The following is a 22490-nucleotide window of genomic DNA, read 5'->3' as shown; positions in this document are numbered from 1 at the left end:
GAGCTTATTAAATAAATATTTGTAATGGATAGGAGGAATGCAGACATGCGCTCGAGCTTTTGTTGTGGTTGCTTGCTTATTTATTCATTTTGACAAGTCAAGCATTGTGTGCTTTCTTAGGCAAATCAAATGCATGTAGTCTTGTCTATGCTGTGAATTAAAGTCTTTGTCAAGAAACAGTAGGCATGCTTTCTTGGCCAAATATGTGTAAGCATGTATTAGTAGGACAATATGTGATTGTTAATAAATAGCCAATTACATAATGTAGGTCCACTTTTTAATATCATATGGTCCCCTGTAGCTCAGTTGGTAGAGCATGGCGCTTGCAACGCCAGGGTTGTGGGTTCGTTTCCCACGGGGGGCCAGTATGAAAATATATGCACTCACTAACTGTAAGTCGCTCTTGATAAGAGCTTCTGCTAAATGACTCAAATGTAAATGATACACACATACCCAGTGGAGACTGGTGGGAGGAGCTACAGGAGGACGGGCTCATTGAAATGGCTGGAATGGACTAAATTGAACGGAGTAAAACATGTGGTTTCCATATGTTTGATACATTCCATTGATTCCCTTCCAGCCATAAAATGAGCCCGTCCTCCTATAGCGCCTCCCACCAGCCTCCTCTGACTTACACACATTTCATATGGTTGAACAACTGCCTTCACGAGACAAGAGCCTACTTTGCTGCAGGGATGGTCCATGCACCTTTCTTCTCCAAGTGAACGTTGCCATCTAGTGGACATTTGAATGACCTGCAAACCAACAACATTTGTTTGTGGTCCAAGACAAGCCAATTATACCCCACTGTATTATTCATACAGGAGTGCCCATATAGCCTCTCATCCTTCATAGTCATACACTCATTTTACTACTCCGGTTCCATTTTTTTATTATTATACAGTGCCATAGTGCAGTAGGCGGATAGTGGGGAAATTAGGCAAAAGGCTTTCCTATTTGATTAGACTGATGAGGAAATAGTCTACAATATAGGCTGAATACATTCTCAATTCTCCAATGAAATTGTCCAATAAATGATTGAGGAGTCGGCTTTCTGATCTCATATGTACTTGGTTTACCAAGCAAATGTCACTCCTTTCCCAAAAGTGCAAGGTCACTCCCAAAGGTAAAACCCTCTGGAATTGCAGTCCATGACGTCACCGTCAGCTGCTCTTTGCGCAACGTTTACACACCCTTCATTGTGACGTGACGTTAAGACAAGGAAATGCTGTAAACCCATAACAAGTCCGAAGAAGACGAAACAGAAGTGTTAAGGTTTGATCTTCATCAAGAAGTATCCGAGTTTGTTTAAGTTCAGTTCTTTCAAGGTGTACTTTAATCACGTGTGAGTATTGCAATTGATTTGTTAGGCCTAGTTGTTATGTGACGCACTAACAGTTTGGGAACTACGATTTCGTTCTCACCTTGTTTTTACCCAAGCTAGCTAAAGAAGCTGTCAAATATGGTACATTGTGTTATTGTTGTTTAATTGTCAAAGGTAGGTAGACTTTCAAATGAGGAAGTGAAAGGAGTAGGAGAAAAGACGGCAGCCTTGACAGCTGTCAGTCAACCCATGTTCTGAGTCGGTAGTCTAGCCTTTTCTTACGTGTTATGATGTGTCACGTTATTTTACTGAATTTAGGGGCTATCCACGACTGGGGCTGGAACCCAGGTCCAGCGAAAGCCAACACCTTATGACGCGTTCAAACCAACTGGGAACTCGGAACTGGGAAATCTCCGATTTCCGACTTCAGTGTGTTCATGACAACTGGGAATAAGGAAATAAACGAGCTCTGACTGGGAAAATGTGTTTTGAATAGTCATCCAACTCGGGAACAAAGTCGGGAACTCGGGCCTCTTTCTAGAACGCCGACTTTCCGAACCTTAAGATCACTGACGTCATGATTCGACCTCGTTTTTTCCCTAGTTCCCAGTTGTCTTGAAAGCACCATAAACCCAGGGGTGTCAAACTCATTCCATGGAGGGCCGAGTGACTGCTGGTTTTTGGTTTCTCCTTTCATTTTGTGTCCAATTAAGACCTACAACCAAACGAGGGGAGTTCCTAACTAATCAGTTACCTTAATTCATCAATCAAGTACAAGGGAGGAGTGAAAACCAGCAGACACTCTACCCTCTATGGAATGAGTTTGACACGTGCCTTAACAGTTAACCAGTGGTTCCCAAACTCGGTCCATGGGACACCAAGGGGTGTACGTTTTAGTTTTTGCCCAAAGCTTGATGATTAGTTGATTATTTGAATCAGCTGTGTAGTTCTAGGGCAAAAACCAAAACGTGCACACCTTGGGGTCCCGAGGACTGAGTTTGGGAAACACTGAGTTACACCAAGAAGTCTGTTATGCCAAAAGGTCCGAACCTTTTGAGGGGGTCGCTAGGTGTTTCTTTAAGGTCGCTACAATATACAATCAATTCCAGACCTGTGGGGGTTTATTCAATTACATGACAAGTGGCCAGCACACTCAAGCAGGCTGCTGGCTTCTCTCTGGTGGGCACTGTGAGGAGCTGCCTACCACATGACAATTGCTGATAAGATTATTCAATAACGGATATTGCCCAGTGTACATGAGTCATTGTGCAATAGTATTCCTTCACACCTCTGACAAGGCGTGTGCTGTTTGTTGTTTTGATGCATGCAGATCTAGAGAATATATAACATTTGATTGTCCTAGCACGGGCCTTCCCTAGAATCAGAGTCCCTATTATCAATCTAGTGTATTCCATAGTCTGAGAATGTATTGTCCACTTGCATGGCTCCAAACCACCTCACCTTGCTGTAGAGTGATGGCGTCCAGCTCCCCCATGGTGAACGGGGACATCTCCCGGGGTCCTAGCTCCCACCCCGGCCACAGCCCCACCACAGGCACCCTGGAGGAAACGCTGCAGCAGATGAACCGCCTCATCCAGGAGAACCGAGACCTGAAGGGTGAGACATGGAGAGGGGACCAGAATGTGGTTCAGCCTTATTAAAGCTTATTGAGAATCTACTGTATGGGGCAGGGACATTGGGATGTTATGGCATATGAGGTTATGATTGTCTTGCATTGGCTGATTATGTATTGACTGCTCTGTCAGTGTGTGTGTTTTTGTTTATTCTACAGTAATGTACTCCCTGTGTAACTTCCCCTGTAGAGGCGCTGAAGCAGACCAACATGTCAATGAAGGAGCGCTTCGAGGGTCTTTCTGTGTGGAGGGAGAAGCAGAGGGAGGAGAAGGAGTTCCTGGAGGGGAGGCTGGATGAGGCTCGCGGCCGCATGGAGGCCCTCTCCTTACACAACCAGGAGCTCAGCAGGAAGGTGGAGGAGCAGGAGGGAGGAGGAGGAGCAGAGGGGAAGGGACAGGTGAGAGAGAAAGGGAAGGCTAATGTTCAAAAGGTTAGTTCTCTGGCTAGACCACATTCAGCGTATTAATAGAGAAAATCATGAATGGAGGATTGGAAAATAAAGATGGTGTTTTAGTAGAATATGGATAGATAGATATACTGCTGGGCAGACTGTTTTGTCTTATCTGTGCTGTGTCACCTCCAGGCCGGGACAGCCAATCATACTGCAGAACTGGAGGTGCTGCGTGCCCAACTGGTGCGTCTGCAGGCAGAGAAAAGTGACCTGGTGGCCATGAACTCTGAACTCCAGCTCAAGACAGGTCAGGAGTCAGAGGACGACTCCTTCATAGAGATCAGGATTGCTGTGAGTAGCACTCACTCTCTCCATCCAGCCATCCATATTATAAGGGTGTGTTCTTACTTTAGCGCTGTGTGTGTGTGTGTGTGTGTGTGTGTAGAGAGAGGATACTGGAAAGGACCTGTGTCATAATGAAAAGGACTCCAGGTATGACATGAGTGCGTCCAGGCAGGAGTCTGAGGAGCTGACTGTCAGCCAGCTGCTCCAGTCCTTGAGGAAGGAGACCCAGAGGGTGGAGAGGCTACAAATCGAGCTCGAGGCTGCTAGATCCAGGTAGGCCGCATTTCTGCCTGGGCTTATGTTTGGGTGGAACCAAAGACTGATGTTCCTATGTCTTTCAGAATCACAGAGCTGGAGGAGAAGGAAACTAACACGGAGAGCTCCACACAGACCTCACTACTGCCAGAGGTGGTTTCCCCAGCGCTAGCCACCACAGCATGTGGTACTGAGCCAGAACCAGAGGAGGAGCCCCAACAGAACTCTGGGAAGGAGAAGGTATATACACAGATAGGCTGGGTAAGAGCTTGTCTCTCACCCTGTAAGAACAGGGAAGTTATTGAGATTGAAATGTATTAATGTACAGTATGTAATAGGGATTTTCCAGGTGAATAAAATAAGTCTCATAGTAAATTAATCTGGTTTAATACAAGTTGCAACAGGGAGACACCTCCAGCACAAAAGCAGAGAAGCAGGGCATTATTTTCTAATCTCACAGCACCAATGTTCTGTAAACACCCGCCGAGAAGCTTGTAGGAAGTCACAACATCAGCTGCTATAGAATCACAGTGTCCCAGAATACAATAGCAATCAGTGTCCTCGGTCCTTGTACCTCCAGTCTGGCGTCAATCACAATCAACAGATATGAACAATCCATAACATTCAGTATCAAGTCTAGTGACCATCAACCAGTACACAAATGAGTGTCCCAAATAAAACACTGGAAATCATGTGTATTACAGAAAGAGAAAACATATAAATATGCTAAGCATTGTGTTAATTACTCTTAACTTTATTCATCTTACATTTCCCCATTACAATGTCCTAACCCTTAGCTTCTCGATCAGAACTGTCAGTTTCTTGATGGACTGTTGTGTCTGTTATGTGTCAGGCTGCGTCAGAGGTGGAGAATCTGAAGGCTCAGATGATGACCCTGTTTAATGAGCTACAACAGGCTCAGCGCAAACTGGACGAGGCAGAGGGCATGAAGAAGAACCTGCAGGACAGGTGAGAGACAGAGACAGAGGAAAGAGAGGCAGAGGAGAGACAGAGAGGGAGAGATACATAGACAATGAAAATGTGTAAACTATACTAACCTTTGCTCTTTCCCTTTCCCCCTTTACACCCTTTCACTTTGCCTCTATCCTGCTCTCTGTCTTTCTCTCTCTCCCCATTCCCCCTTTCTCTCTCTCCGTCTGTGTAGATGCAGGGATGTGGAGCAGGATGTGGTGACTCTGAATGCCCAGCTGGTAGAGAAGCAGGAGGTACAGAGTGAGAATGACAGATTGAAGCTGCAGGTGGACAGCATGAAGGCCCAGGGCCAGCTTGAGCAGAGGAAAGCAGGAGAGGAGAGGTGGGACGACAGTCAAGCACGCACACACACACACACACACACACACACACAGACATATGCCTACTCCCTCTTACACTATTGGGCCAGTCCCTTGGGTGGGGTCTTGGGATGGAAATTCCCTGCTCCTCTTTTGAGATCCTCCCACTCCCCCTGTCCCCTATCAGTTTCCACTGGTCAGTGCCATTAGTTTCTATATCTAAATACTCCTTAGTCATCATGAGTCAGTTGCCCCTCCTCCCCTCCTCAGGACTACCCTGATCCAGCTGAAGGATGCCTACACCAAGCTATTCGAGGACTACAACGAGTTGAAGCAAGAGAGCAAGAACAGAGAGGTGACCACACTACTTAGCCTCTGTTAAACAGAAATCAGTCTAGTTTGGCACTTTGCACTGTTTTGTCAAAATGGTATGGCATGGTGAATGGGATGAATCTGACTCTTGCCCTCTGTGTGGCCTTCAGCCACTGGTCACTAAGGAGGTGGGAGACCTGCAGACCAGACTGGACGCAGCAGAGAAGGCCCTGGTTGCTAAGCAACAGCAGATAGATGTCATGAAGCAAGAGATATATCAGAAGGAGAAGGAGCTGGAGACCATTTCTGTGTTCCAGGCTCAGGTAGGTTTTTTGTGTGTGTTCTCCATTTAGTTGTGTGTTTCTGTGTGTCGTGAATTATTCTGCGTTGAGCTAGAGGTGTGTGTGTGTGTGCTCACACTTTGAAAAAGGTTAAAACATTCTTATTTACTTGCACTGAACTCTTTGTGAACATTTGGAGTTGTAACAATCAACTTAAAAGTGACCATCAGTGAAGGCAGCTTCTTTGTTAAACCAATAATTAAATTAAGGCTAAGTACCTTTCCAAAAAAAGTTTAACAACAGTTTATATTTGCATAAAGCGAAATAGGCGCAGCACTTTTTTTCTTAAAAAAACAACAACATTTTGTTTACTTCTAGTCAGACCCAGTGGCGTGATTATGAATATGCAATGAAAAAATTGAAAGAAGAAAGAAGGCAGTAGGCAATCTTTACTCAACAATGCAATAATCAGCTGTAATATCAGCAGTTTGTCGTCCGTGTGCAGTACTGGTATCTCCAGCGACGGTCTCTGAAAATACACAATACATTTTGAGGTAAACATTCTTGTTGTTGAAACATCGCTCCCCCGACCAAAATCACACACATATTGTACTCACTCATGAGGATTGGAATGGTAGCTTCCGGCCCCAACTAGGTAGTTCAGTCTTGGGACTTTACAAGAGATGAACTCATCAAAGTAGTTGAGGTAGGAGGGTCCACTGACAGTCCTGGTTACAGTAGCTGTTGTCTCTACAGCAATAGAACCTCCACCTGTGATACAGTGATGGAAATCGTACATGTGCGGTATAGTATAAGACCTTTTTCACAGTCAGGATTATGTCAAACCTGGATTCAAATATTTGTTTTCTTTCAAATACTTCAGCTGCATTGGATGGAACCAATAGACTAGTCCCAAAAGTGCAAACACTGCTCATATGGCACTCCAAGCAGGCTAAATCAACTGCTCAAAGTATTTGAAAAATTAAACAAATACTATTTCAACATTTGGCTCTGTTGAACGTTGAGGTCTACTCACCTTCTGTCCTCATGGGGGTTGGAATGATAGCTGTTCATCCCATTGAGGACATAGTTTCTGGGGCATTCAAAGGCAAACTTCTGGTCAAAGTCATTTACGTAAGGAGACCAGTGACACTCGGGCTCATAGACAAACGTGTCTTTGCACTCAAAGTCCCACACACGGTCTTCATGGTCGTTGTCATGCTGACTGAAATTAGATACATGACAATGCACATGTTAATGGTTGAATTGATTTGAAAACCAACATACAGTGCATTCGGAAAGTATTCACACCCCTTGACTCTTTCCACATTTTGTTACGTTACAGCCTTATTCTTGATTCATAAAAAAAAATTCCTCATCAATCCACACACAATACACCATGATGACAAAGTGAAAACAGGTTTTTAGACATTTTTGCACATTTATAAAAAAAGTAAAAAATACCTTATTTAAATAACTATTCAGACCCTTTGCTATGAGACTTGAAATTGAGCTCAGGTGCATCCTGTTTCCATTGATCAACCTTGATGTTTCTACAACTTGATTGGAGTCCACCTGTGGTAAATTCAATTGATTGGACATGATTTGGAAAGGCACACACCTGTCTATATAAGGTCCCACAGTTGACAGTGCATGTCAGAGCAAAAACCAAGCCATGAGGTCGAAGAAAGGGTTCGTAGAGCTCCGAGACAAGATTGTGTCGAGGCACAGATCTGGGGAAGGGTACCAAAACATTTCTGCAGCATTGAAGGTCCCCAAGAACACCGTGGCCTCCATGATTCATAAATGGAAGAAGTTTGGAACCACCAAAACTCTTCCTAGAGCTGGCCGCCCGGCCAAACTGAGCAATCGGGGGAGAAGGGCCTTGGTCAGGGAGGTGACCAAGAACCCAATGGTCACTCTGACAGAGCTCCAGAGTAACTCTGTGGAGATGGGAGAACCTTCCAGAAGGACAACCATCTCTGCAGCACTCTACCAATCAGGCCTTTATGGTAGAGTGGTCAGACGGAAGCCACTCCTCAGTAAAAGGCACATGACAGCCCGCTTGGAGTTTGCCAAAAGGCGCCTAAAGACTCTCAGACCATGAGAGCATTCTTTGGTCTGATGAAACCAAGATTGAACTCTTTGGCCTGAATGCCAAGCATCACATCTGGCACCATCCCAACGGTGAAGCATGGTGGTGGCAACATCATGCTGTGGGGATGTGTTTCATCGGCAGGGACTGGGACTAGTCAGGACCGAGGGAAAGATGAACAGAGCAAAGTACAGAGAGATCCTTGATGAAAACCTGCTCCAGAGCGCTCAGGACCCCAGACTGGGGCGAAGGTTCACCTTCCAACAGGACAACGAACCCTAAGCACACAGTCAAGACAACGCAGGGGTGGCTTCGGGACAAGTCTCTGAATATCCTTGAGTGGCCCAGCCAGCCCGGACTTGAACCCGATCTAACATCTCTGGAGAGACTTGAAAATAGCTGTGCAGCGACACTCCCCATCCAACCAGACAGAGCTTGAGAGGATCTGCAGAGAGGAATGGGAGAAACTCCCCAAATCCAGGTGTGCCACGCTTGTAGCGTCATACCAAAGAAGACTAATCACTGCCAAAGGTGCTTCAACAAAGTACTGAGTAAAGGGTCTGAATACTTATGTAAATGTGATATTTCCGTTTTTTTATTTTTACTGCTAAGAGGATGTCATGCCATTGGAGGAGTGGGTGAGTGACTGACTCCCCCTGTTTTTTGGTCGCTATACACAGCTAGAGATGCAGGTGTCATTTGGTTAGCAAGCAAGAACTTGAAGGACTGTTATACAGTTAGCATATCTCTTGCGTTTTCAAATGTATTCTGGCTATCTACTCCAATTTCAGAGCACTCTCGTCTGAGTGTGCCAGAGCGCAGAACAACTGACTTTACGAACACGCAACACCTGCTGAATATGACCGGTGTCAGTAAACGTAGGCAAAAAAAGTAATATTTAGTCAAGAACGCTCTAGATAACATGTAAACAGCCTAACCAGCTCTGCTACGGCGAGTAAAATGGTCAGTGAGCTGTTCTCTCATTTGTGTCTGGAAGTAGCTAGCTAGCCAACATTAGCCAGTTAGCTTGGGTGCTTGGTTGGGACAAGCATGCATTGGCAGGCAAGCTGCAGAAGGACGAGGAGGCTACAATTCCCCATAGTTTATCAGTGCAATTTTGACGGCCAACTAGCTGAAAATGTTTGAGAGGTTTTATCTAATGTTCCTTTGTTAGATTTTAGCTAATCTTGCTCTGGCTAGCATTAGTTGTTGATCTTGTTGATGTGCTTTACTGAGGGAGAGAGACCCTACCTTTTTCATGGTTGTTTGATAAATAGGACTGTAAAGTTCCCAAATGTAAGAGGACTCCCGTTGGCGTTTACATACAGTACCAGTCAAAAGTTTGGACACACCTACTCATTCAAGGGTTTTTCTTTATTTTTACTATTTTCTACATTGTAGAATAATAGTTAAGACATCAAAACTATGAAATAACACATATGGAATCATGTCGTAACCAGAAAAGTGTTAAACAAATCAAAATAGATTTTATATTTGAGATTCCTCAAATAGCCACCCTTTGCCTTGATGACAGCTTTGCACACTCTTGGCAAATCAGAACATCATTGAAAATAATAATAATCATTATGTTATTATAATCATTATTTTATAAATCCTTAGCCCTTCTCTGAAGGTGTAGGAGGCCCATTGTTCCCCACTGTGTTTGGGTTAGTAATAATTTGTAGAGTGGCTCTATTTTCCTCAGCATGCATTTTTTTTCACTTTTCTATATGTCTAAAGAATCCATATGTTGTTCTGAAATATGAACACAGATATACTGGACATTTTGAACTCTTATGGTGGTGATTTGACAAAATTACAATCATGGTCTTGAATTGGACTCGCATTTTTCTGGTCTTGACTTGGTCTCGGACCCCTTTTCCCTGTCTCAGTCTTGACTCGGTCTCGATTTGATCCAGTCTCGATCTTGAATCGGTCTCGCTTTAAGTGGTCTCGAACACAACACTGGCACTTACTGGTCTATGCAGCACAATTAGATAATTCTGTTCATAATTGGTGATGCAAGGTCCCCCTGCTCAAGAAAGCACAGATACAGGCCCGTCTGAAGTTTGCCAATGAACATCTGAATGATTCAGAGGAGAACTGGGTGAAAGTGTTGTGGTCAGATGAGACCAAAATCGAGCTCTTTGGCATCAACTCAACTCGCCGTGTTTGGAGGAGGAGGGATGCTGCCTATGACCCCAAGAACACCATCCCCACCGTCAAACATGGAGGTGGAAACATTATGCTTTGGGGGTGTTTTTCTGCTAAGGGGACAGGACAACTTCACTGCATCAAAGGGACGATGGACGGGGCCATGTACCGTCAAATCTTGGGTGAGAACCTCCTTCCCTCAGCCAGGGCATTGAAAATGGGTCGTGGATGGGTATTCCAGCATGACAATGACCCAAAACAGACGGCCAAGGCAACAAAGGAGTGGCTCAAGAAGAAGCACATTAAGGTCCTGGAGTGGCCTAGCCAGTCTCCAGACCTTAATCCCATAGAAAATATGTGGAGGGAGCTGAAGGTTCGAGTTGCCAAACGTCAGGCTCGAAACCTTAATGACTTGGAAAAGATCTGCAAAGAGGAGTGGGACAAAATCCCTCCTGAGATGTGTGCAAACCTGGTGGCCAACTACAAGAAACGTCTGACCTCTGTGATTGCCAACAAGGGTTTTGCCACCAAGTACTAAGTCATGTTTTGCAGAGGGGTCAAATACTTATTTCCCTCATTAAAATGCAAATCAATTTATAACATTTTTGACATGTTTTTCTGGATTTTTTTGTTGTTATTCTGTCTCTCACTGTTCAAATAAACCTAGCATTAAAATTAGACTGATCATGTCTTTGTCAGTGGGCAAACATACAAAATCAGCAGGGGATCAAATACTTTTTTCTGTCACTGTATGTGGGCTGTAAGCTAATTAGAAATGTTTTCCTGATGACAAACCTCTTACACAAAGAAAAGAACACTTCATTCAGCCTACAACTTAAAACAACAGCCTACCTCGCCCGTTGACCAAGAAGCAGAATATAGAAATTGGGTCTGTTCATGGCTTCTGAGGCGTGTGGTCTTAACATAACAGCACAAGCAAGGTTAATGGTCCACTTATAGAACCAGACACAAGCGGTGTCCTTGGACCATGTATTTGGGTAATTTTAGTGTTTGTTTTTAATGTTTGTATTGCTGGCATCATTCCAAGTTAGAAACACATTTTTCATGAACTATCCCTCTTTATGGTTTACGGGATAAGCAATGAAGATAATTTTTCCCCAGGGGCTCATTGGTTGGCTATTTAACAAAATTTACAAGATCATTGAATATAAAAAAATATATATTTTGGTGAAATTCAATTTATAACCAATACACTACATTCTGTTGATGGCATTCGCATTATATCTGTACAACAATACAATCACATCTTGTAATCATTGATACGTATAGACAAATGTTTTGTGTGTGTGTCCATCCGTGATTATGTGTGTACGTCACTTTAATAATGTGTGCTATTTATTTTTATTTATTTGTGTGTGTATATATTATTATTACATAACATTTTTTTTTTTTTTTTTTTTTTGTCCAGGCGGAGGTGTACTCCTCTGACTTCTACGCGGAGCGAGCAGCTCGGGAGAAGATTCACGAGGAGAAGGAACGTCTGTCTGCTCAGCTGGAGTTTGTCAAGAAACAGAACACTCAGCTACAGGACGAGATGGACTCACTGGGCAGGTACGCATCAGATTACATATTGGTCATATGATCACAGACTGGTCATATTAGGTCACGTTCACTGCCATTTTGGATCCACCACCTGACTACAACTGGTTTCTGTAGGCAATCTCTGAGCGATATGCAGAGGAGACACATGCCACGTGGAGGCAATCCACATGGGGGCGCTGGTCCACAAAACATGCAGGGAGCCAGAGGTACAGGACAGTACATGGCTATAAGTCATTCACCTTGCTGAGAGAGCAGGGCTCAAGCCAGGGCACATCATACTGTTTTCGCCAATGAAATGTTATCTCGTAATTTATTTTATTAAGAAAACACTCTGCTCCTCCCCATCCCATCTCACATTATTTACAACAATGATAAATCATGCAATTATGCTGTACATAAGGCAATACCATTACCATACCACTGTGTCTGATAGGTGGTGATGCCAGGCACTGGCAGCAGCAGGGGAATATACCGGAGCACGTCTGCCCCAAGTGTAACGAGATCCTGCCAGACCTGGACAGCCTGCAGATTCACATCATGGACTGCATCATCTGAGCCTTCATCATCGTCATCAGCAACAACAAAGACAACCGCAGCAGATGCACCTTAATCTGATTCTACCTCCTCTTCTTCTTCATCATCTGATTATGGCAGAGTAAAATGTAGCCTTTATGCTCTAAAAAGTGCATTTATTTTGCAGTTCAGGGCTATGTTGCTCTGGTCTATGTTTTAGAACATATAACTATAAAATGTATTCTTACAGTGCACAACTAGAGACACATTTGTTTTTGTTAGAGGGGCGAAAAAGATCCGGTAAAATGTATCACGTTTATTATGCTGTTAGGTGATAAATGGAGAAAATAAATTTTAATAAATTTGTTTGTTTGGTATCTCTTTTTTCCCCTTATGACAGCTGTCTGTCACTTTGTTTCTTGCTAAAGACTTAATTCTAAACTATTTGGTTTATTAAATACTTATTCTGGATTTTTGGGTGGTTGTTCAATTTAATCAAGCTATAATTCTGTTTCGATGAAGAAGGTTATGAATAGATAATAATTACAGCATAGACATTTTGTTTAGAAAAATTATAAGATAAATTGCTTCAACAGAGGGAAGGATGCCCAAGACACTTTTATTGTTTTAGTTTTGTTGTAAATGTATATTGCACATACATTTTATCCATCATCGTGATGGTTTGTACATTTATAATTAAACCTATTTACAGCTTATGTAGCTTGCAAGAAGTATGACTATACAAGGGAGTGTGTACTGTATTTGCTAACTACTAACTTCTGTATCCAGATGTATTTACAAATCCTGTGTTGATTCTGTAAAATAGTTATGAAAATATGTAGTAAAGGTGTTACTGGTACAGTATGCTGTTTCTTTCATTGTGTTGTTGCACACACATCTAGAATATAAAACTCTGATAGCACCTGAACAAATGCAACATGAGAGTACCCACCATATATATATATATATAGAAACAGAATCTACTTTATATCTATGGTACCCACTACCTGCAGATGTTTGTTCAGTCAGTGCTATCAGGGCTCCTTGGGACGTCCCTACCCTAATCTCTTACCTTTACCTAAACCATTCAACTTCAATATGGTAGGGACGTCCCAAGGATTCGCGATAGCACAGACCATGTTTGTCAACATTCACCAACTTTGTTTATATATTAGCACAGCGGCTGTAGCCTATATTTAAAGGAGCCATGCCTACTTTAGGGTCACCAGTCAATAAAATGAAATAAACGTATCAAATCATGTGTATAATGATTTCAATTTTGTTTTTCTTTAGTCAACTAGGTATACACTTTTCTATGATTTTATTGGCGATTTGTGAGTGTAAACATATACCACAATTTTTCTGGACAGGCAAAATAGTAGGCACTATTATATTTGATAGGGGTCCTTCGTTTAGCGCCAGATTTCAGTTCTTTCTCAGCAGTATTTTGAAGAAACGAAGATAGCTAGCTAGAGAAGTCCCTGAAACCATCAAATAAGGTGAAAAATATAATTATTTGCAAGAAAATGTTTTCTTGGTCACTACACAAAAAGTATACAATCGACAACGTAATTATACCTCCAAGTGACATTGTTGCTGGCCGTGTGATACACACTGTCACTGCTTGCTACATTGTTGCTATCCCGGCTTTCGCACTGTGTGGAGTGGAGATCATATTCACCATTTGTTTTCTAGCTTGCTCTACGTTTTGTTGCTAGTATAAGCATTGTGAAAAATCGGATAGCTTACTTGTTTCGATGTCAGCAGGAAACAGATCATGGGAGAGAATATACAGAATGGGAATTGTGAAGCTAGCCGTGTCCATAAATAACAGTTCATGACATGTCAATAAACACTTGTGTCTTCGGGATATAACTGTTAAAATACCTGTATTTTTCATTCCTAGATCTTCTTTTTAATCGGGAAGGCTTGATCTTAAAATTCCAGGAAATGGATGGTAAGGGATACAACTCGTGTGTTTGGTGAGGGTGGGGTGGGGGCATAATCAATATATGGCTTTGATCAAAACAAAACTCTATAACACTGTGTGTGTCAGGCGACGATGACCTGGACCTTCTAACAGCGCTGCTGGCTGAGAACGAGGCTGGAGAGGAGGAGCAGCAGGCTAGCCAGGAAGCAGAGGACAACCTAGATGACCTGTTTGACAACGATGATGATGAAGAGTACAGGGAGGGACTTGAAGAAGAGGGGGAGGGTGGGGAGAGGGAGGAAGAGGATGGAGCTGTTGCTCTCTTTGGAGATGTGGATGACATTGAAGAGGAGGAAGAAGTTAAAACACAGCCGTCTGGAGGGAAGGCTCCTGACAACCTCAATAAATCCCAAGAAGATTTACAAGGTTTGTCCACAAGGAGTTCAGTACCTTAAAATGATTATGATAGCGCTACAGCATAGCATTAACTCCTATAGTATGTATACAGTACATTTTTCTAAAATGCAGATACCTATTCTTAAAGTATGTCAGCTTCACACGCTGTCTCCTTTGCTTTTTAATTAATGGCAGCTTTCTGGTTCTAATCTTATTTGGTTGTGTTTCTGTGTGTTCTCAGAGGAGCTGAGGCGTATGCAGGAGCAGATGCAGAGGCTGCAGCAGCAGCTAGAGGCCTCCCAGAAGAGCTCTGCAGCCACCTCTACCCCAAACAGGGTCCCAGGAACAAAGACACCTTCTAAACCTAACACTCCCTCACAGGGTCCCCCCAAGCAGAGCTCCTCCAAGCCAGTTCGTCCAACGCAGAAGACCAAGCCCCAAGCAGGTATTGCTTTCATACGTTTTTTTAGCCCAGGTAGTTCCATTGAGTTTCAGAATGTATTCAAATCATCCTAGACAGCTGCATATTACACAATCCTTAAGTCAAAGCTGACCATACAGGAACAACATACAGGAACACAGTAGCGACTTACTATGTCATGTAAGGAGCATCTGTGTGTAAAGTGTAATAGGCGAGGGTGGTGCCTGTGTATGTGTGTTTTGAGGCATCTCTTCATCTGTTGTTTTTGACAGTAGGAAAGCCCTCGTCTGCCCCAGACAGAGGAGACAGTACCAAGCTACAGGAGTCCTCCGACTTCACCGCTCAACTCAACAACGCTGACCTGTTCAAACGCAAAGGTCAAAGGACAGCTCACCAGGTCCAACCCAGCACCACAGCAGCTGCTACAGACAGCAGAGGTCCATTGGTGGAGATTAAGACTCACAGCTCCTTCCAGCCAATTGTAAGCAGTAGTAAGACCAATAGTACTGTACGTTCTTCGCTACCTTCCCAGTCCAATGCGGCTGCAGCCCTGTCCGCCGTACGACAGGCCAATCCCCTTCCATCTCTCCCTAAAGACGTCGCCATCGAGAAGTACTCTGGACTGCGGCTGAGGTCAGAGCACACACACACACCTCTTTCGCACACACACTCATCTACCTATAACACGCATAAGCACTCCAAGGTTTCTTGTCTGAAGCTCAGATCTGGATTCTGATTGGTTCATTGGTTTCAGGCGACCACGCGTGTCCTCCACGGAGATGGATCGTAAGATGGCCGACCGCAAGCTGATTCGGCTCTCCCAGTTGCCTGAGCGCCTGGCCCGGGAGAAGCTGGAGGAGAGTGACTGGGTCACCTTCGCTGTGCTGGTCAACAAAGCCACACCGCAGAGCAACAGCAGTGTAAGACCAGAATTACCCCCGCTATACTGTATACCAACATACAACTTCAACATCTACAGTAGGTCAATGATCATTTGGTGTTATAGACATGGACACTCAGTGCTCCAGAAGTATGTAAGGTTGACCAATGTTCATTAAAAAAAGTCATTGACTTGACAAGAAGTGGGCCTACCTGTATTCATTTCATATTGGTCAGAGATAGCAGCACTAAGACTTGTCTCCCTCCCTCCTCTCACAGGGTAAGACGTTCAGCATCTGGAAGCTGTCTGACCTCCATGACCTGGAAGTGTACGTGTCTCTCTTTCTGTTTGGGGATGTGCATAAGGAGCACTGGAAGACTGAGCCAGGCACCGTCATGGGCATCCTCAACCCCAACCCCATGAAGGCCAAAGACGGATATGACGGGGTGAGTGTGTGTGTCTGTGTGTTTACTTTCTCTGTAGTGTGTGTGTGTGTAAGTGACATCCAAGGCGTTCTCACCATCTCTCTCTTCTCCCATCCCTTCTCTGTCTCTCTCTCTCCCAGGTGTCTCTGTCAGTGGATCACCATCAGAAGGTGTTGCTGATGGGGGAAGCTCAGGACTATGGCACCTGTAAGGCAGCCAAGAAGAACGGAGACCCCTGCTCTCAGATTGTCAACCTGGTGGGTTTTCCTTTACATCCAGAAACACACACAACCTGAACCACTCAACAGCTCCTCCATCCACTTGCTAACACACACTGACCCTCAGAACCGACCTAAAGGCTGATCGGTGTCATTCATATCTACTGTATCAGTCATATACTATCACCAAATAGAGAGAGGGACATTTGAGAACTTGTGAAGTGACATAGTTGAAAGCGTTTCTCTGCAGTAGAAGTGTGTAGGACTGTTCTCATGTGCCATCTCTCTCTCTACAGTATGAGTGCCAGTACTGCCAGTATCATGTCAAGGCCCAGTATAAGAAGATGAGTGCCCAGCGGGCCGAGCTGCAGTCCTCTTTCTCAGGGAAGGCCACAGGGAAGGTCAAGGGGAAGGTCAACAGCCTGAAGGAACGACTCTGTCAGACCGGCTTCCACTACGGAGGCATGTCCTCACCAGCCTGCGCTGCCGCACTGTGAGTGTGTGTGTGTGTGTGTCGGGAGTGAATATTGTGTGCATGTGTGTGTTCGTTGTTCAGTGTGTTTACCTACGTAGGCTACTTTTCATTTTAAACGTTTAAATTCGCTAGTCCATCGAGCCATCTCCCGCTAGAATGAACGATATGCATCTTCTAGTGATCTATTGATAGGACAGGCGCCTGTCAGTCACAAAGCGAGTGACGACAGGGAAATGCAGTCTGCTTTCTGTTCCGCCTCCCTGTACAATTTGTGTGCGCTTTGGTTGGTTGCAGTCAAATTTCTTTACACAGAGGAGGGAGAGAGCATGATGCTCGTGAATTTGCACGTCCCATGTAATGTGTAAGTGGTAACGATGAGTTGAAATCCACTTAGCCAAATTATTGTTTTCTGGCACATTTATTTATTTTCTTTTGCGTGTTTCACATAGCCAGCCACACAGAGTCTGGGCACATAGGCTATTTACTGTGCTTTGATTGACAACTGAACAGCAAGTGTTGACTAGTTTATAAAAGGGGTCAAACTGACTGAATAAAGTAGATCTCCTATATCCCTTTGCCATTCATAAATCATGCAATGTGGTTATATGTCCATGGTATCGCATCGGACAAGTAAACCAAAGGATTTCCTAGGTTTCCTTTGCTAGGATGTCGGGGCTTGCCAGACAGTGAGGCTAAAGTGAGTGACTCTCGTCTCGTCAGTCAGTGTAGCCTACCCAATGGCATCGGTGAGAGAGCTGGTCATTTGGCTCCCTTATTTGCATAGACTACTGGTATGCCTAGGCTTTTTGGCGATTATCTGCAGATAATTTATGAAAACATTTGATGAAGATGGTGAATCATCACTGCAAGAACATTAGGTAGTGGAGAGCCTCATTCTGGTCCAAATATGATAATTAGGGCCCTCACGGAATTCAGGCATTAAAACGGAATTCAACAATATTAAAAAATGTATTGACCATAGTATGGAATCATCTAAATGTATTGAACATTTATTAATTTGCCCAAGTTTATCATAATACATGAACAGAATGCAATACAACAACACATTTTTCTAATCTGGGAGGTAAACTCGATAATGTATTCAATCATTTGGCTGTGTATTTCAGATGGAATCAAGGCATTAGACTGTACCAGAGTCCACCAAAATAGAGCTCCTTCGGCAAAAAATGTAGAACCCTGGATGGTTACTTTTTCTATTTGGCTGGCTACTCTATGTAGTTGTTGAAAACACTGCTCTAAGTCTTTGTCTGCACTGTGAGTCAGTATGTGTGTTTTTGTATTGTGTTCACGTATGTACATCTCCATTCCTGTCTAGGTCTGCGTCTGGCCCTAAGAAGCCCACCCAGACCACTCTAGGGAACCTGTTTGTGAAGGGATCAAACCAGCTGGCCAGCCAGGCCAAGAGACTGGGTAAGACTGGGGGAGATGGAGGGACTGTAAGGGAGGGACTGAGCGGGGGCGAGAGAGGTTTAAGGTTGGTGCTCTTTCTTTATGTGTTTGATTGTTTTTCAGCCATGAAGTCTAACGAGGTATCTGGCTGCTCAGACGACTTCAAGGACCTGTTATCCATGCCTACCCCGGGAGCCCTCCAACTAAAGAGACACCTCACCAAACCCCCAGGTAACTGGCTCACTCAAGCAGACCAGACCAAACCCATGAACACATCAGATGGGAGATCTGGAGACTAGAGAAAGACAGATCTTTTAAAAGGACAAACTTGGTGTGTATTCTCCCTGCTTGTCAGTGCATTAGAATTACTGTATATCATATTTTTCTCTCTTCTACCCCCCTTTTCTTTCTCTCTTCTTCCACCTTCTCTTCCTTCCTCCCTCACTCCCCCAGGTTCCAAGGGCTCGGCCGGTGCAGGGGTCCAGTCCATCTCTGCCTCTGACCTCCTGAAGCAGCAGAAACAGCAGCAGAAGCAGCTCTTAGAGAACCGCAGACGCCGGGCAGAAGAGATCCAGCAGAGGGTCCTCCAGAACTCAGGCAAAGCGGGGGTCCCCGGGGCCTCTCCCCCATCTAGGGGGGCCCTCCTGTCCCCCAAATCTGCCTCAGAGGTCCCCAACGCCACCCAGAGCCCCGCCGCCCCCCACACTCCAACACTGGGGAGGGGTTTCAACGAGGGAGATGATATCTTGTTCTTTGACCACACCCCTCCTCCACCTCCGGCAGCACACAGCCTATCAGCTGCCAAGGTAAGTGGTGCTCGTCCTATCACATGCTTTCATGCTTAGCGTACACTGTTGCGCTGTTGATTTGACTGTAGAATGTGATGTCATAGAGATGCTAGAGTTCAAAAGTCACAGAGGTTGGAGGTTAAAGGTGAAGCTGCCCCTCTCCTTCTCTCTAGTTGGCTGCTCTGAAGAAGCTGAGAGTGAAGGGGGCTGGGCTGGCCAAAGAAGACCCCAACGCTGTGAAAAGGAAGAGGAGAAACAGCACTGACATCACCACCAGGGTGCAGAAGAACCTGTCCTCGCCCGATGGTACACACCTGAGCACACACACACACACACACACACACACACACACACACACACACACACACACACACACACACACACACAAACAAACAAAGAGAGTCCCTGTTCTTACTCATCCTCTGTGATCTGCCTCTGTACAGGTGAACAGTCTGGGGCCAAGGAGGAGGAGCCAGCCCAGAAGAAGAGGCGGGAACAAATGGACTACGTCCAATCAGAGGAGTTCAAGAAAATCCTCAACACCAAGTCCCGCCACGGGGCCGAGCTACAGGCAGTGAGTCAGCAATTCCGTAAACATAGCAGCCTAGTGTAACTGCTCCCTTTTCTGAGTAACAGTGTAATGAATCCCCCTTATCTCTAGGCTAGTGTTATAATAGTTCCTCTCTCCTTAGGCAGAGTACCAGCTGCAGGTGTGCTACTTTGACCGCCTGGTGTAACAATGTAATGATTCCCCCTTTCCCTAGTCCAGGGTTAATAGTTCCTATCTCTCTTTAGGCGGAGTACCAGCAGCAGGAGCGCTACTTTGACCCCCTGGTGAAGAAGGAGGCGATGGAGGAGAAGATGAGGAACATCAGAGAGCAGAAGTGTCGAGCCGTCAGCTGTAAAAAGGTCAGTGTCCAAACAGAGGTCTTATTCACTACTGTCATCATCTATCCTGCAGTTTAAATCACCAGTTAACCACCAAACCAAACCAACGGCTTTATTCTGTTGAGTCAAAATCTACTCCATCTGGGATTTGAACCATCAGTTTTCCTTTATGGTAGTCAGATAAAAGCCACAACTCCCAACACCTCATAATTTCCCCAATGGGCCAACTAGCAATTTAGACTGGTACGATTAATGGTCCCAATGGCGTGCGTACACCTAGCATGATAGCAGATCGGGCCAGACTGCTCAGAATTCTAATTCACCTACTAACAACATTATTTAATCAGACCAATATAACTGCGTCTTTACGGCTTAGTACAGATAAATATTTATCTGTGTTTATCTATGTCTTGTCTCCAGTGTAAGTACACATACTTCAAGCCTGCTGATCGCTGTGTGGAGGAGAAGCATGAGCTGCAGTGGCACGACGCCACCAAACGCTTCTTCAAGTGCCCCTGTGGACAGAGAGCCATCGCACTGGACCGCCTGCCACACAAACACTGCAGGTGATACACATACACACACACACACTACAGTTGAGAAGCACACTCTCAAACACAATGCAGGTCACGTACTACTGCGTTCATCCGATATGATAATGCTGCGTTCTCTATTGCAGTAACTGTGGCCTGTTCAAATGGGAGAGAGACGGCATGTTGAAGGTAAGTGTTGCGTTATAGTAGGCTTGGAGTTCAGATGGACCCAAAGCGCTTCCTTCTCCCATCTGATTGGTTCTTGGTTTGACTACTACTTCCTGTTCCCTAACTGTTTCCTGTTCCTGTCCACAGGAGAAGTCGGGGCCAAAGATAGCAGGGGAGCTGCTGCAGCCTCGAGGTGGCGAACAGCCCAAGTTCCTCAACAGCATGCAGTAGCCCTCAGTCACTGACAATCACCTTCATCATTGTCTTCATCATATGAAGCGACTGCTGCTGGTGCCATTGGAGTGTCTTGTGTATATATATTTGCATGTTGTAGAGTGCTTTTTAAATGTCCTTTTAATGTTTTTTTTACTGTGGATGTAATTTTAAGTTGATTATGGATTTTAAATTGCTGGGTTTTGAATGGATTCAATTGTATTTCTGAGTGAGTTGTTCTCTCCTGCTGGGTTTCATGGGAATATGCTGATTAAATCGTGCTGAGTGATTTACCAACAATCTGCTCCTTTTTCTGACTTGGGCTCGCTGGAAGAAATTGTGTCCTGTGCTATATTGTGTCCTTACAGTTTGATGGAGTTTTTAGACACATCCAAAATAGTAACAGGAGCTGGATAAAGAAAATAAAGTACATAAAAAAATAAAATAAAAGGAATGTCTGCTCACTGTTTTGCTTCTCCCAAATGTGGTGATTTAATAGAGCTTGAAGTGATAGTCTGCCTCATCAAAATGATTAACAGTCGGTTGTATTGATCTAAGCAGGTGGTATAGAACACATCCTCTGTCATCCACACCATGTGACCAGGTTATGGATCGAATAAAGGAACAAACGGGCACTAGTTAAACTCCTGAGGTAGAGACCTGTCTGTCAGTGTCCTTTTAGTTAGACTTCTCTCCTTTCCTCTCCAGTTTTCTCCTTTCTCTCTCTGTCTCTCCTCTGCCCAGTGCTGTCTAAAGTTGCAGCTGTGGAATGTTGGTAGTCTCGCATGGAATCCCAACATTTATCTCAGTCTGATGAGTTCCCCAGGACTCACTCACACACTTTCATTTAATCATCCCTTCTTCCTCCAGCTTCCCCTCTCTCTTTTCACCCTCTCGCTCTTTCTCCACCCTCCTTCAACTCTCTCTTTCTCTCACTCTCTCTCACACACATTTGATCCAGGTTATGAATCTAGGTGCTTAGGAAATCACCTCTGGTTTATCGACACTTTAATAATAACAGAAGCTCTGTACGCCAAAAAAGTACATTTTAGATTTTAGTATTGTCTTTATTGGTCTCTGTGGTTCTGAATTACAGTACAGGTTTCATATGTGATTACAGTTTGGTTACAATACAGAAAGGACAATACAGTTTGATACACAGACAGATGTGAAAGATACACAGACCACACCCAACAGTATACCACCCAGATACATGTACAAAGATAGAGACTGAAATAAGCATGTATAGAAATACATACACAATCACAACAGCCTCCTTTTTCGAACTTGACCTGCCCCACCCAAAGTCTTTAATATAAACGCTACAAAACTGCATTTTATCTACATAATATTACCATTTTAAATGATTGAGTGTAATAGTTTTGTACGTAAACCTTTTTACTCCTAGGTGAGTGATGGTTTGGCCATTTCCCATGGTCTTGTAAAGTCCGTCTGATAGGCTAGGTGTCTTAAGTGACACAGGGTCCTACCAATCACAGGCTGGTGCACTACGTTCTGATCCCCTTGGCCTATGGAGCATGCTCACCAACCGCGGGGATAACGGGGGTAGAGTCCATCATAGTTG

General features: G+C 44.3%; 3 protein-coding genes and 1 pseudogene across 11 annotated transcripts in view; 2 read left to right on the top strand and 2 right to left on the bottom strand.

Moving 5' to 3' along the window:
- The first annotated feature begins 1183 nt into the window (after nt 1-1183).
- On the top strand, nt 1184-13024 carry LOC311130010 (optineurin-like). 8 transcript variants are annotated; one of them, XM_084162604.1, is made up of 13 exons: nt 1188-1345; nt 2796-2941; nt 3148-3356; nt 3543-3701; nt 3796-3968; nt 4037-4190; nt 4804-4919; nt 5116-5265; nt 5513-5597; nt 5725-5877; nt 11514-11656; nt 11762-11853; nt 12081-13024. In XM_084162604.1, exons 2-13 carry the CDS (start codon nt 2800-2802, stop codon nt 12200-12202), a joined length of 1698 nt encoding a protein of 565 aa, XP_084018730.1. In that variant the 5' UTR covers nt 1188-1345; nt 2796-2799; the 3' UTR covers nt 12203-13024. The 8 variants fall into 8 exon arrangements, with proteins under 8 accessions (XP_084018734.1, XP_084018730.1, XP_084018735.1 ...); XM_084162603.1 differs by having other exon boundaries at nt 1199-1345; nt 4037-4211; XM_084162608.1 differs by lacking the exon at nt 11762-11853 and having other exon boundaries at nt 1184-1345; nt 4037-4211.
- LOC311130011 (hemagglutinin/amebocyte aggregation factor-like) lies at nt 6221-11083 on the bottom strand (annotated as a pseudogene). Its single transcript, XR_014615317.1, has 4 exons — nt 10937-11083; nt 6872-7060; nt 6453-6606; nt 6221-6364 (listed from the first exon to the last, which is right to left on the bottom strand). The product of XR_014615317.1 is annotated as a hemagglutinin/amebocyte aggregation factor-like (transcript).
- A 563-nt stretch (nt 13025-13587) lies between the features above and the next one.
- Nucleotides 13588-21371, top strand: LOC311129368 (protein MCM10 homolog). The gene is made up of 18 exons (XM_084161634.1): nt 13588-13659; nt 14067-14117; nt 14217-14516; nt 14728-14931; nt 15180-15540; nt 15662-15827; nt 16066-16233; nt 16353-16469; nt 16727-16923; nt 18242-18336; nt 18439-18546; nt 18769-19121; nt 19277-19409; nt 19547-19677; nt 19899-20012; nt 20412-20557; nt 20671-20713; nt 20840-21371. The coding sequence occupies exons 2-18, from the start codon at nt 14111-14113 to the stop codon at nt 20921-20923; spliced, it is 2727 nt and encodes a 908-aa protein (XP_084017760.1). The 5' UTR covers nt 13588-13659; nt 14067-14110; the 3' UTR covers nt 20924-21371.
- A 1076-nt stretch (nt 21372-22447) lies between these two features.
- The window catches only part of LOC311129178 (putative cartilage matrix-associated protein), a gene marked incomplete at both ends in the record, with an annotated part of 3340 nt that continues 3297 nt past the window's right edge, over nt 22448-22490 (bottom strand). Inside the window, one exon of the mRNA XM_084161491.1 lies at nt 22448-22490. This exon is cut by the window's right edge and continues 46 nt beyond it. Within this exon, the coding sequence (XP_084017617.1) occupies nt 22448-22490 (43 nt within the window).

This window comes from Coregonus lavaretus (assembly GCF_964263955.1).
Source record: "Coregonus lavaretus genome assembly, chromosome: 5".
Taxonomy (NCBI): Eukaryota; Metazoa; Chordata; class Actinopteri; order Salmoniformes; family Salmonidae; genus Coregonus; species Coregonus lavaretus.
The sequence above is the reverse complement of the archived record's forward strand: the minus strand, read 5'-3'. Positions and strand labels throughout refer to the sequence as shown.

Excerpts from the sequence above, each read along its gene's own strand:
- LOC311130010 (XM_084162602.1), top strand. The coding sequence starts at position 2,749 with ATGTATTGTCCACTTGCATGGCTCCAAACCACCTCACCTTGCTGTAGA. Across the intron at positions 3,702-3,795 it reads TCATAGAGATCAGGATTGCT|AGAGAGGATACTGGAAAGGA; the intron begins GTGAGTAGCACT and ends GTGTGTGTGTAG. Across the intron at positions 5,266-5,512 it reads AGGAAAGCAGGAGAGGAGAG|GACTACCCTGATCCAGCTGA; the intron begins GTGGGACGACAG and ends TCCCCTCCTCAG.
- LOC311129368 (XM_084161634.1), top strand. Across the intron at positions 19,678-19,898 it reads ACGGGGCCGAGCTACAGGCA|GCGGAGTACCAGCAGCAGGA; the intron begins GTGAGTCAGCAA and ends ATCTCTCTTTAG. Across the intron at positions 20,714-20,839 it reads AGAGAGACGGCATGTTGAAG|GAGAAGTCGGGGCCAAAGAT; the intron begins GTAAGTGTTGCG and ends TCCTGTCCACAG.